Here is a 13,702-nt window from a genome sequence, read left to right as displayed (position 1 = left end):
ACATCATATCCATACCTTTTCTTTTCTACCCTCTAAACTTCAATAATTAGGTTCAACGCTCGAGTAAATCCCCATTTAGCATCGCGGGCTGCCTATGAAAACCATAAGTATCAGCCAGTAAATGCTCCGCCACTAGACAAATCAACGACGCATGCAGGCTGGAGGACAGTGGATGCACGTGTGGCTGAATGTCATGGTCACGTTAAAAAGTTAAAAGTTTGAGAAACGATGGCTTAACTATTAAAAATTTATATTTACAAAGAAATACAACTTAATGTGTAGCAACAATTATAAAATATAGTCTGAGAGACATTTCTCTGTCATTTAGAAAATTAATTATGAATAAAATTGGCACATTTTTTCATTTATAGGATTTTTTTCGAACAATACTGTACAAATAAATTTGGCACAACGAAGACATTTAAAATAAACCATTATTTGAATATATCTTGGAGCACAGATAACTTATATGTTTTCACATAATGAAAAATGACCCTAAAATAATTTTAATAAATGCCTATTAATATATAATATTATTCAAGATTTGGATCAAAAAACCAGTCGGTTTTAGTCATTTGGTATAGTTGATGTTGGATATTTTAATGCCACTAAGTAAATATCATGGCGTTTAATCCTTCGTCCCGAAAAATCGGTAACAAGAAAAAATATTATCAGAAAACCTGATCGTCGGTCTCTCTCAATAAAGATTCAAATATTTCAACTAAGCTGTCTATTCCATCTCTGAAATTGGTGTCAACTTTTGCTTCGTCCTCGTCATTGAAGAAAGCGTGCACGAAGTCTATTATCTTCACGGTCCCCCACGGATTCGGGTTCGGGGAGTCGCTCGACAGCTGATCCAACAACGCCCTGTAGTTCATCTTGATCTTCGACAATTTGTCTTCGTAATTATGCTCGAAGGAGTGGCTGTTGTTCAGCTTCTCCAGGGCCTCGGTCCAAGGAGACTTGATCGGGGGAGGCGAGGAGAAGGATTCCCTGGTGAGACTCATCGGAGATATGGGAACGGAATTGACTTTTCTGTAAACGGGGCCCTTGGAGGAGATCTGACCGCTAAAGTTGGACCCCGCCACGGGACTGTGCATCGAATGAATCGATTTCCTCCGAGGTATCGACGGCGGGCGACATTGCATACGCGATCTGAAACAAACGACCTGCCGGATGACAAATATAGGCCGCAGCATTCGGCTGCCGACATCGATGCCGACACTCGGTTCATTCCAAATTTCGTAAAATCGGCGATCGCTCGCCACTCACGCGGGCGGCTCGTCGCAGCAGGCGCGCAGGCGGGCGGCGTCGTACACGAGCAGCAGCGACGCGGCGAACAGCGACAGCGGCCGCGCGCGCGCCGCCCAGCGCTGCAGCGCCCACAGCGCCGCCAGCAGCTGCAGCAGCAGCGCGCGGCACACCGCGCCGCCCGCGGCCCCCGCGCCCCCTGCGCCGCCCCCGCCCCCCGCGCCGCCCCCGCCGTTCAGGAAGTTCTTCACGGCTGCGTCGAGAATCATCGTTACTACGCGTTCCGAGTTGTCGGAATCGCAGTGAGGCCGAGCGCTACAGCGCGTCGTCTACCTGCAACCCGTCACATCTTCAGGCGACCGAGGAGGATGCCGAGAGTACAGCGGTTCGTTAACCTGTTATATGTGTATGATTTCTGTTTCGGATACTAAAAATCGGCAACGGTCCGCGACGGCGTAGTCTCCTCGATATGTGCGCTATCCGCGGCACAATCTGAGAGCACCCCGACGGCATACTAACGTTGATTATACGAGCCTGCTACTGTAATAGGTGACGTTCCAAAAAGGCATTCGGTGCAAATTCTAAAAAGACGAACCCTGGGAGAACCTCCTTTTTAGGAAATCATTACATCATCACACTTATACCGAGCAAATTTAAAGCAATACTAATTATCCACCTATCGGTTACAAGTCTCACCTGTCCTAACCATGGTCCCATGTAATTTCTTCCCGTAGTCCTTGTTGTACTTCTGCAGCTTACCCGTGGCTAGCTTGTACACTTGGTAGCCGGGTATGCAGAAACCATATTCTTCTTTACATTGTTTGTACTTGCTTTGTTCTTTCTTAATCTTCTCTTCTGTTGCGAGCGGATCCCATGTTCTTCTGCCTATAGTTTTGTCAGATATGATTTATATAACATAAATCTATTCTAGTATGACAGAGCTCGTTCATGAAGACCATAAATGTACCTACAATTATTACATTTATGCAAAGTTTTTCGCTGCATATTTTCATATAAGATTAAATTAAAAATATAAAATCACAATAAATAGAGTTATTTAATATTACACCTAAATTCCTGTTATGTAACTGAATTTCGTGCCAGTTCTACCTAACCGGATGAACTCAAATCTTCGACTTTTAATGCTTTTATCAATACTGTCTAATATGAGTGTGGGTTCAAACCAAGGTAAACACTACTAAGATTTCATGAGTTCATTTGTTTTCATAATTCATCTCGTCCTTGGCGATGAAGGGAAACATCGTGAGGATTTTTTCGTCTATTTACCCAAAACCTAATTATTAAGTAGATAGCCTCTTTTCATGCAGTGGAAACATTCAGAACGGTACGTGGGCCCACTAAGGAGTGAACCCACGTTTGGTATCCTTAAACTAACCAAAAAATAAACACTACGATGGCTGGCCATCTTCGACGAGGATTGGAGAGACCGCTTTGCTTCACTCGTGGCTTGGAGGAGCTCTCCTCGGGTGATCAAGCAGATAACGCATCCGCTCAACTCCACTCATGGTTTGGCGGAGGTCTCTTCTTAAGAGGGGTAACAACGTAACCCGTTTTGGAGTAGCGTTGTAATCTTCTTCTCAAGCGAAAGACATTTACACGCCGTTACGTTACTTGATAATTTAGTCTAATTACTGACTTGGGAATATTTACCAATTTTCACATCCATAATACACGGTTCCAGCATCCTCTCTGTTAAATCTTCTAGCATGATATACTCCTGTTCGTATCCATTGTAAGTGAACTTCTTGCAGCCGTAATACTTTGGGATGTACTTCCTAAGTTCCACCAGATCTGGATCATTGGAAGACCACACCCGGGAATAGAATTCTACTTCTCGCTTCTGGCATTCCTTTATGATTGGTTTGAGGACTCTGCCGTTGCTGCATTGGAGTAATCCTGTGTGATATTATATTATTCTTGTTAGAAGATATCGTTATGAGTTTTTATTTAAATCGTATTTTTATTACTAGGCGCCTGCCTAGTAGTAGATATATTGAATTGTAACCTGAACTATATTGGCCATGGCCGTCACTCGAAGACTGCGCAATGATATTGTACTCTACAAGTACTCTACTTCCTCAGTTGAATTATCAACTGGAACGGGAAACTGCGCGCAACAAGTGAAGTAGGTGTCTTAGGGCAAGACAGTGCAGTGCAGATGCAAGATGAAGCGCAACATATTAAGAAAAAAACTAATTTATATTTTTTTGTAATTTATTATGTACTGTTTTAAGAGGAAAGGATAAGAAGGACGATTGATACTGTTGAGTATCAACCTTTATTGAGAATCATATTTTTTTTTAAATCGTCGACGTAAAATCTGCAATTTCAATCCTGATCGATGACAATCCTGACACTTAACTATTGTCTTCTCCTCTCCTATATTCCTTTTCCTACATTTTTACGCTTAACTGATGGTGCTAGCAGGAATCTTAATAGCACCTCGATAAATGCATTGCTATAACTGTTTGAAAACATTCGTTACCCATGTACCGCGTGTCGGTCTTGTCATTCTTGTGTCCAGCGACTTGCAGCTCGAAGGCGTGCACCTGCAGCGGGCCCGACGGCATGGCGAGCGGCTTGGCCATCATCTCGTCCTCTCTCGGGCGGAGACTGTAATGCACCTGAGAAATATTTCATTTTTAATACGAGCAACACTCGTGACTAAAGTGAAACTACTTTTTGCGCCAGAAATGTGTCAGATTTCTAAAGCGTTTTTACAATTAACTTTTTTACTGTAATCTTGCCCAAGATTACTTCGAAACAAATTATATTTAGGAACATATTTATTTTTTCTATTCGATACGCTATTGTGATGTTTTTTTTATTTATTGTCAAACCTACGTAATACCGAGAGGTCATATCAAAAAAAATCGTTGGGTTTCGCGTATTTTAGAATTCCTTGTTAATTTCTTTATACTTAATGGTATTTTAAAACTATATTACATATCTCACTTCGCTCGTTAATTTTTCGTAACAGTATATTTAACAATAACCTCCAAAATGGACATTATCTTCCTTAATTTTCCTACTTTGATTCACGGTTGGGATTCCCTCTACTATCAAAATACAGAATGAAATATTAGCAGATATGAAAATAATAATAGCAAATTATTTTCTTATAACTATGTTCGTTAAGTATCAATAGAATATTTTAATTATTCATAAAGTTCATTGTAATCATAAATTTAAAAAAAACCGTATTCACCTGATAAATAGACCTTTGCCTTCGCACTGGTCTTCGAGTCTTCGGTCTTTCGCCCACATCACTCATTTATTTCTTTCTGTAATAAACACGTTAAAATATAAATAACGCTTTTTTTCGTCACACACAGTTTAATAAATAGAGTAAAAAAATATAATTGTCCAAAGAATAATTTTAAGAAACACATACAATGAAATCAAGGTAGGTAGATGTTAAAAATGTTAAACGTTACATAGGTTGTTAAGCTTTATTTGTGATAATATACATTAACAAATGATAGTTATAATAATGATGATGTCATGATAAAATGTTGATTTTAGAATAAATAAAATAAGGTCTGTATTGTTAACGGTCAGGTCAAATTAGATTCAGAGTCACGATATATTAAAAAAAAAACTTTTTATAATTGATAAGAGGTATTAAAAAAAAATCGTTTATCATTTATTTTATTCAAACTAAGGTTATTTGTAAAACTACATTATATATTTGTAAAACTAGATTATATTAATTTTACAAAATAAAAATACATATAATATACATAATATTCAAACATGACTCGTATTGTATATCTGTAATTCATTATAAACTCTTCACTCAATGATTGAAACAGTTCTTACCTAAAGGATAACTATACAGTTATATTTTAAAAAATATAAATAACACAAAGTAACAATTTACCTTATTATAAACGTTGAATTTACTATTTTTTAGACACTTTTGATTGTTTTCTTTTATAAAAACTAACTGATAAACGAGTGATATATGTATTTATCTAATCTGCTATAAATCAACGTTGTCGGAAATTTATCGTTTTTATAATTCGCTCATCGATAACAGGATATTTTATAGAAAAATTGTGAAACGTATCTACCGTACCTTACTGATTTTTTTTATCAACATCTTCACATATTTAGAATAAGACATTTTTTAAAAAGAACAAAGTAAATGGCTTATCTGGTGGTAAGTGTGGCCATATAGTATTGTGTTGACTAAAGTATAATAATATTATTTATGCCTATATTACAATAATTGTTTTTAAAAAATATAAACAAAATAACGGATATACCACTTGTGTCCATAGATTTATCTTAAAAATTTCTCTCTTATATATTTTAAATTCTACGGATTAAATCTAATCTGTAATATGTGAATAGAACCAGTTAATATTGTAAGATAAACTCTTATCGATATAAATAATAAACTACTTAACACAACTTTAGTACTCATCATAAAACTTATCTTATATATAGAATTTGTCTTATATAATGATACTATTCGTATAATCTACATTTTTGTACCTTATACGGTTTCCTTTGTGACATTGGCATTGAGAGCCAATGAAAAAACTTACCGCGGAAGTTTATCAACACAAGCATTGTTATAGTATAACTTATCGATATAATAGGATTTTTTAATAGATAATTTCTAAAAGGAAACAGCTGTATTTCAATACTCGCCTTATCAATAAAAGACTATTCAATCAAATACATATTTATTTATCTATCTAAATAAAACCATATACAACTTTTTCCATTCCCATTTCGTTCTTGATCACATTTAACCTTTCATTAATTCATTACACGGCTTAAATTATCTAAGTAAAAAATTCACATTTTGCAAATTATAATTTTTTTTAAACTTGTCCCAACATGAACAACAATGGATTTAATTAGTTTTTCTAGAGAAAGAAGATTAATTAATTATTGTATTTATAAATTCCTTCCCCACTCTTTCTTCCATATTTTCCTTCGCTAACCAATTTGTTTATAATCGTTACTTGCCTGAACACAGGGTTGCTAGTTTTCTCTAACATTACAGCTAAAATAGATTTCTTGTTGTCTAAACCAGTGAAGTCAGCTAACTCCAATGGACCCATAGGATAACCTGCACCTAACTTCATAGCTGTATCGATATCACGAGATGAGGCATCACCTGAAATATGCTTAAAATTATGGTTTAAGTTAATTTATTTTTAAATACTTGCCTGGAACAAGTTTTAAGACAAAAGAAGAAAGAGAAGAAGAAAGGTTTTTTATTATAATATTTCATCTTTATTAATTCCCTTGGATAAGAAATGCACATACTACTTACAAATTAACACACAAATTTACATTAATCCGTGGAACTTGGACAAGTTTAGAAAACTAAGAACCTCCACACATTCTATAGAACACATTAGGTATAATGTATATTTATTGTATTTATTTATGTGTTATATACATATGGAGATGTAACTCCGAATAATTTTTATTATATTTATAGGAAAAGCGTTTGGACAGATTTGTATGAAAGAGATAGCTTATACCCAGACAAATTCCACATAATACCTGGCCCCCTCATACACGGAATCATTGTAATTATTTGAAAAGAAAGTAGCTTGTCAATAACAAACATAACTAAATACACCAGTGTTACCACATTCATCTATACTAAAATCAACTGTTTATTTGCTCGTTCATCTCAGGTTCATCCAGCATTATATTGGTGAATGGTGGTTGATTTGAAAATATACTAATCAAGTAATCAGAGAATATTTTAAAATTGTTACATACGTAACATTATTTTCCTCATATGGACAAAGAGAAAATTTTTCTTGATTTTTTTTTTACAACAGTCTATTACCACTGGCTATAAATTTACTTAGTAGTTTTATATTGTATCCCATTATCAAAGCCGGCGGATACCAAGTATTATCGTCGTCATCCGACGTCTAGAAAGAAATACCTCATATTTCCATAAATGGATGCACTGAACATTTTATCGAATTATTGTGTAAAGTAATAAAAAACTGCAGTAACAAAATGGGCCAACCGATAAGTGGTCACAGTCGTATCAAATTTTAAACATTTCTTACATAATTAATGCGCGTCCAACTTTAGGAACTGAGATGTTATGTCCCTTGTGCCTATAGTTACACTGCCGCGATCTGGATTAAGTCACACAGCCTGTGATCACCCAGCAAACCGGACGCAACAATAATGTACAGTTGTTTGCAGAACTTATATTCCTAGCAAAAGTGATGATTGATGAATTGCAGTTATTATGCGAACGCTATTTATATAATTGTTATTTATTAATTTAATTCAATCAAACTTAGACAATGTGGTGTTTTGTACCAGAGCGAGTCGTGTCGGATAATTTTAATTATCAAAAACATTTTGAAATGAACAATTGGATTTAGATGTTTTTTTATACTACATATATAGTTATTATTTATTAGTCATTGCTATACAATGTCAAAATATAATTACAAATACATTGAATATAAAGGTAAAGTTGTAATTACGTTACGATAAGACGAACGAAGGAACTGAAATTATTTTAAATGCACAAGGTCAGATAAAGAGGTTGATAAAAACAAGCGAATTTGTTTTATATAAATATAATAAATTCGCTTCGAATTATCGCGCCTAAACCATGGCCAATAGATATTGGCAATATACGAAATGTATTAGTTAATAAAATAACTATTCATTAAATTTAAGAAAAGGGTAACTGTGTTTTTTCTGATTGAGTAATATTCTAAGGCGGAGTCTCATTACTGAGGCTTTGAAATCTTATCTCTGGAAGTCCTCGGTAAGATGAGGAGCGCTGCTGTTCGTAACAGATTTGGTAAGTCGTTAATACAGTTGGCGAGACGTCCCTAGTGGTGTCATCACAATAAATGTTTTCGTATGATGGGAGCGTTAGCAACAATTACCCTATCGGGTATCGTCGTTGTCCTGCACGCTTCTATCTGTCTAGAAGACTACCCATGTAGGTACTAAAAGGGGGCATTGTATGCACCACCTATCGTACGCAGATGGTTCTATTTTATTCGTAGTGCGCACATCCCACAAACAATATATACTTAAATAAACGCTAGTTGCCATATTGCGTAGTCGAAAACTAAGGCGGGTTTTTGTTACTAATAATAATAAAAAGCAATGATAAAAATATAAAATATTTAACCAAAACATTAATTATAAATATCTGAGTACAAAAATCGATTTATAATAAACATTAGAAGTATAGCAATCATTTCGTATATTTATAAAATCCCTCCCCAGTCTTGATTCCAAGTTTTCCATCAGCGACCATCTTCTCTAACAAGTCTATTGGTTTGAATACGGGGTTATTGGTCTTCTCGTACAGAACTTGTAGGACAAATTTGTTAGTATCCAAGCCTGTGTAATCTGCTAACTCAAGCGGGCCCATGGGCAATGACGCACCTAACTTCATTCCAATATCTATATCCTCTTTTGACGCGTCACCTGGGAAAACAGATAAAATAAAATGTTCAAGATACAATTTAATTCTTTATAAATTTTAATATTTATAAACAAAATATATATATCATTTGTTGTATATATGTTATATAAAAGCCATCGATACATAATGCCTAATTATATATTAAACAATAACAATAAATATACTTACATTATATAATAATTATTCGGAATCATGCATTCATATATATTATTTCTATCACTCAAACAAAGCCCCAAATCCAAATAAACTACATAATAAATACATACAAATTATAATTATAGTATAACCATATATTTGTATAGAATACACACCAATACATACATACTGTGATGTGTAGGTAAAACTTGTGAGCAGAAGAAAGCTTAATTATTATTTTTTATTTATAACAGGAACGCTAGCATATAAACACCTGATGATATGTTACAACCATCCAAGCGATAACACTTTGAAGAATATTAATTATTTCCTACTCCACAAACCTCTATAAAATTGTGCAGGCGGTGTTTAGTCGAACAACATTGACTTCTATGTATTTGAAGAACTATGTTGAAAAATGTTTTCTTTTTTGTTTCATATGATTTGTCATTCCAAAGAAGAAAACAGTGATTTTTCTAATCAGTTCCTAAGCAACTTATATATAGCTGATAAGTTTTGACTGTGCAAGCTCTGCTGGTTAGGTACAAGTGGTACCAACCCACACAAGCATGAGTAAGCCCTTCTTCCATTAAATTAAAACAAGCATGTGCAATTCAATACATGTGGCCGCAGTAAAACCTATCGAATTTGTTACATTGCACCCCAATGCATGTGATACTCTGTTCACACCAAAAAAAATAACCAAATGTTTTGAATTTGAATGTGTATACGAATGATGTATATATATAATGACCCAATTGAAATTTGTTATGATAATGTATAAAGCACCATACAAAACCAAATGAAAATTTATAATTAAACATGCACAGAATAAAAATCATAGTAATATAAATTACACATCTCAAGGTACAAGACTCAACAAGATTCTCAAGATTCAACATTATTAAAAAAAAATTACAAGTTTTAATTTTACAAGCAAACTTTTGTAGTAAAAAATTATGAATCATATTTTCTTTAATAGTGTAATAAAGTAACAATGTACTATTGGTTGGTTTATGTATCATATGCCTTTTTGCATGCATGGATGAATTTAATTATTTATTAGTTACCTCTCTCATACATCCTTAGTGCCTCAGCACTGTACGGTCCGAGCAATCGGTTGACCACAAATCCAGGAGTGTCTTTGCAAGTAATACAAGTCTTTCCAACAGATTTACCCCATGCCATCATAGTTTGGTATGTCTCTTCAGATATATGGTCACCCTTAATGACTTCCAAGAGACGCATCACGGGTACAGGGTTGAAGAAATGTAGACCTCCAAATCTGAATAGAACATTAACATCATATTGTTAATTTTTTAGGACATACACACTTTCACAACTGGCTTGGTGGCTCTTTGGCCTCGACTAGTAGCATCTTTATACTATATTTTCCTGTGGCTAACTAATCATGTCTACTACGTGCTAACTAATTATAATTCTTAGTTGCTTAAAACACACTTTAAACATCAAACTGCACTGGAACAGAGTGGCAATAGTGGAACAAGACCCCTCTTATACAAAGAGACTTTTTTAAAGCATCATTATCTCATCTCATGATCTGAATTAGTAAATTATGTTTTGTGTTTTTACATTTTTTTACTAATTACATTTATAAATAGAATTAAAGAAGATTGAAGAGAATTGTAAGTAGTCACACAAAATAACTTATATAATTTCCAAGGTTTTTATTTGTTTATGATTAGGAAATTAAATGCAATGTTCAAAATGACATTGTAATCAGTCATTATTATTAAATACTAGGTTCCGTGTGTTAGGAGAGTGAGAGGGGTGTTATGCAGTTGTTGAGTACATTTTTCCAGGATGAAAAGTAGCCTATTCCAGACTACAATCTATATCCATGCTGTTTCATTCGGATTCATTCAGCCTGCAATGACTACCAGCCATATCTATTCAAACTATAAAATGTATATATTAGTTAGATACCTGTCCTTCCTTTTGATACCCGCTCCAATCTCATTAATTGAAATTGATGATGTGTTACTTGCAAGAATGGTATGTTCAGGGCATAGCTGAAAAGAAAACATATGCATTATTGGATTGTATATCATATCTGCTGGTTCATATCTGGACATCCAACCAGTACTTATTTCTTATAATTGGTAATCTTAATTCTTCTGCACAGCGGCAAAGCAAAACATCATGAGAAAAGTTTTGAATTATGCAAAATGTTTATTCTCCAATGCAATGTATGAATTAAATAGATCCAAACTTTCTCATCAGTGGAAAGACATTTGTTTAGAAGAGCGACATTTACAGTCCAAAATATTTTACTATAAGTACAATAATTGCTAACAAGTTTACATATATATATTCATTATTCATGTTGAAGTAATGTTTGGTATAAAAAATGATTATGCCATAAAACAAGAGGTTACTTTTTTGTTTAATACTTTTAATATCAGTTACAGACACCAGAGAGTAATCATATATAACACCTAGTTGAAACTAGATCAGAAGAAATTAGTATTTGAAGACATACCTGATCGAGTTTGTTGAACAACTCTTGCTTAACATCGAGCCTCTCAACAATAGCTTCAACAATCAGATCAACGTTAACTCCATCTTCTATTTTAGTTGAAACTTTGATTCTGTCACTTGCTTCTTTAACAAAGGCTTCAATCTTTGCTGGGTCATCTTTATAAGCTTTTCTAGCGACCCGATTAAGGTTGTTCTGAATAGATTTCTCAGCTTTCTCCAGTGATTCTGGTTTTAGATCTATTATTGTTACATTTTGGCCAGCTTGTGCTGCGACCTATTAACAAAATAGATGATATGTTTAAATAGAACATTAAATTATATTTGCTTAATTTGAATATTGATGTTGTACAAACATGTTTTTATACTATTTTATATTTTAGAAAAATAAAAAAGAATATTATACGAACATTTACTCAAAAAAACTATGATGAATATGTTTATACAGTTTAAAATATAGAAATAAAGCATTTTTTATGAATAAAGTAAAATGAATTAAATTAAAAAAAAAATTAAGGATGTTTTTTTTCAATACTTAACTTACCTGAGCAATGCCAGATCCCATAAGACCCCCTCCGACAACCGTGACCGTTTTAATAGCATTTAAAGACGTGGAATTAGAAAAGTTTCTAGTAATTCCTATTAATTTGTTCATTTTGTATTTAAATATATTGAAATGCCGACGCGATAATTTGCTACTTAACCGGTATAATGTCTAATTCAAAGTCCATTCACTCCGTTTGATGTACGAGATAAAAAAATAAATTTATACGCCTAAGTTGAATGATAATATCACTTACCTGCCATATATTGTAGCGATACGGCAACGTAAACAACACATTTTATCAACCGTGAAATAACTAAATATCACTAAGTGATAAAAAAAAATATTTTTATGTATTTGTCAATAAAGTTTAAATTCACTTTTGCAGTAATATAAGTTTTTGTTTCGTTGTTATAAAATATATTAAAAGCACATCTTGTTACTATCCATAAATAATAAATCACAATATATTTTAAAACTAAATTTTCGAATTAACTATACAAAAACGGAAAATGTATATACTTTATTTAATAATAATATTAACATTTAAAGCGGTACGAAAAACCAACACAATTGTTAATGTTGTAGTCAAGTTGTCAAAATGTCAATTCTCAACATGACTGGTACCCGAAGAAAGTTTATATAATCTTTGCTATTGTTATAAGATGCGACCCCCACTAGAACAATGTCGCTCTGACATCAATCCCAAAAATTAACACAATGCGTCCGCCTTTCAAACATAGCAAGGCTTTTCACTAGTTCTAAATTCATATGCATTCTGGCAGTCTACTCCTTCCCTAGGGATGAATTTCTCTATAGGAAGAGTAGGCCCGGGTGGGCCTAGAACTGCAAAGCTTAGGCAGCTTCTGCAATAGACCCAGTAACGTATTAAATATCAGGAGAGGCACCCAAGATGTCAAATCTGCCCCTATCGTTTCCGATCAATGGAAAGAAGCTATAGTTATATGTAATGTAAAACCAAGGAAACCTAGAAATCTGCCTACAGGTTACAAAATTACGTCCTTATCAATTTATCAAATTCTGACTGTATGTCTATTTAAAATCAAGAACATTGTTAAGACCAAACAGAAACTAATTGATGAGCATTTCATTTCATTCATGTACACCAAATAACCAAATATATGAAGATATTTCAAAGGACTTCTCGTTGAACATCAACGTCACCTACTTTATACTACTAATTCTGATAATATTAACTACAGATCCTACGATTGCCTGGCAGACCTGGCAGATCTCATATGGCGCTATCCAGGTCGGAGTCCCTCAGGGTTCCACAATATCTACTATATTATAGTCACTGTTAACAAATCTAATATAAATGAGAATGTTGAGTTAACTCAACGCGAGTGATACAGTACTAAAGGCGACGAAACCTTCCACGGAGGTTGTAAGCAAAGTTTTCCAACTTAAATAAATAAGGCAATTCGGAAAACATTCCTGCGTCATCTCAAATCTATTCGAATATCTAAGAAATATTTTAATTCAAAATGCATATAAGTGCATGATTATAGTGGTCGATTTTTAACTGTCGCCATTATATAGACTTTTAAATGCCATACTAAAATTATCTGCAATAAAGCAGCGTTCGTACGATCATTTTATAAACTTTGTAAATTTGTGGCGACACGCGACGGATGGGTCACATGATTCTTATAGCTTATACAATTGTATGTTTCATAAATACAGATTAGTATAGCAAGATCGGACCTCGGTCGTGCGAATCGTAGCGGCGATGCAGCTTTAGGTATTGTATTGGTATGGTATTGAATTAGCTA

At 34.0% G+C, this 13,702-nt stretch overlaps 2 protein-coding genes across 4 annotated transcripts; both read right to left on the bottom strand.

Annotated features, from left to right (window-relative positions):
* Positions 1 to 337: 337 nt before the first annotated feature.
* LOC113404336 (inositol polyphosphate multikinase) lies at positions 338 to 12,319 on the bottom strand. 2 transcript variants are annotated; one of them, XM_026645202.2, is made up of 7 exons: positions 12,163 to 12,319; positions 4,481 to 4,556; positions 3,758 to 3,896; positions 2,923 to 3,168; positions 1,948 to 2,136; positions 1,273 to 1,504; positions 338 to 1,155 (listed from the first exon to the last, which is right to left on the bottom strand). In XM_026645202.2, exons 2-7 carry the CDS (start codon positions 4,544 to 4,546, stop codon positions 672 to 674), a joined length of 1,356 nt encoding a protein of 451 aa, XP_026500987.2. In that variant the 5' UTR covers positions 4,547 to 4,556; positions 12,163 to 12,319; the 3' UTR covers positions 338 to 671. The 2 variants fall into 2 exon arrangements, with proteins under 2 accessions (XP_026500987.2, XP_064073660.1); XM_064217590.1 differs by lacking the exon at positions 12,163 to 12,319 and adding an exon at positions 5,156 to 5,310.
* LOC113404338 (probable 3-hydroxyacyl-CoA dehydrogenase B0272.3) lies at positions 6,111 to 12,126 on the bottom strand. Of its 2 annotated transcripts, none has more exons than XM_026645206.2 (5): positions 11,907 to 12,126; positions 11,367 to 11,639; positions 10,811 to 10,896; positions 9,934 to 10,148; positions 6,111 to 6,409 (listed from the first exon to the last, which is right to left on the bottom strand). In XM_026645206.2, the coding sequence occupies exons 1-5, from the start codon at positions 12,015 to 12,017 to the stop codon at positions 6,174 to 6,176; spliced, it is 921 nt and encodes a 306-aa protein (XP_026500991.2). In that variant the 5' UTR covers positions 12,018 to 12,126; the 3' UTR covers positions 6,111 to 6,173. The 2 variants fall into 2 exon arrangements, with proteins under 2 accessions (XP_026500991.2, XP_026500989.1); XM_026645204.2 differs by lacking the exon at positions 6,111 to 6,409 and adding an exon at positions 8,408 to 8,730.
* Positions 12,320 to 13,702: the final 1,383 nt, after the last annotated feature.

The sequence above is a fragment of the Vanessa tameamea genome, chromosome 17 (genome assembly GCF_037043105.1).
Source record: "Vanessa tameamea isolate UH-Manoa-2023 chromosome 17, ilVanTame1 primary haplotype, whole genome shotgun sequence".
Taxonomy (NCBI): Eukaryota; Metazoa; Arthropoda; class Insecta; order Lepidoptera; family Nymphalidae; genus Vanessa; species Vanessa tameamea.
The sequence above is the reverse complement of the archived record's forward strand: the minus strand, read 5'-3'. Positions and strand labels throughout refer to the sequence as shown.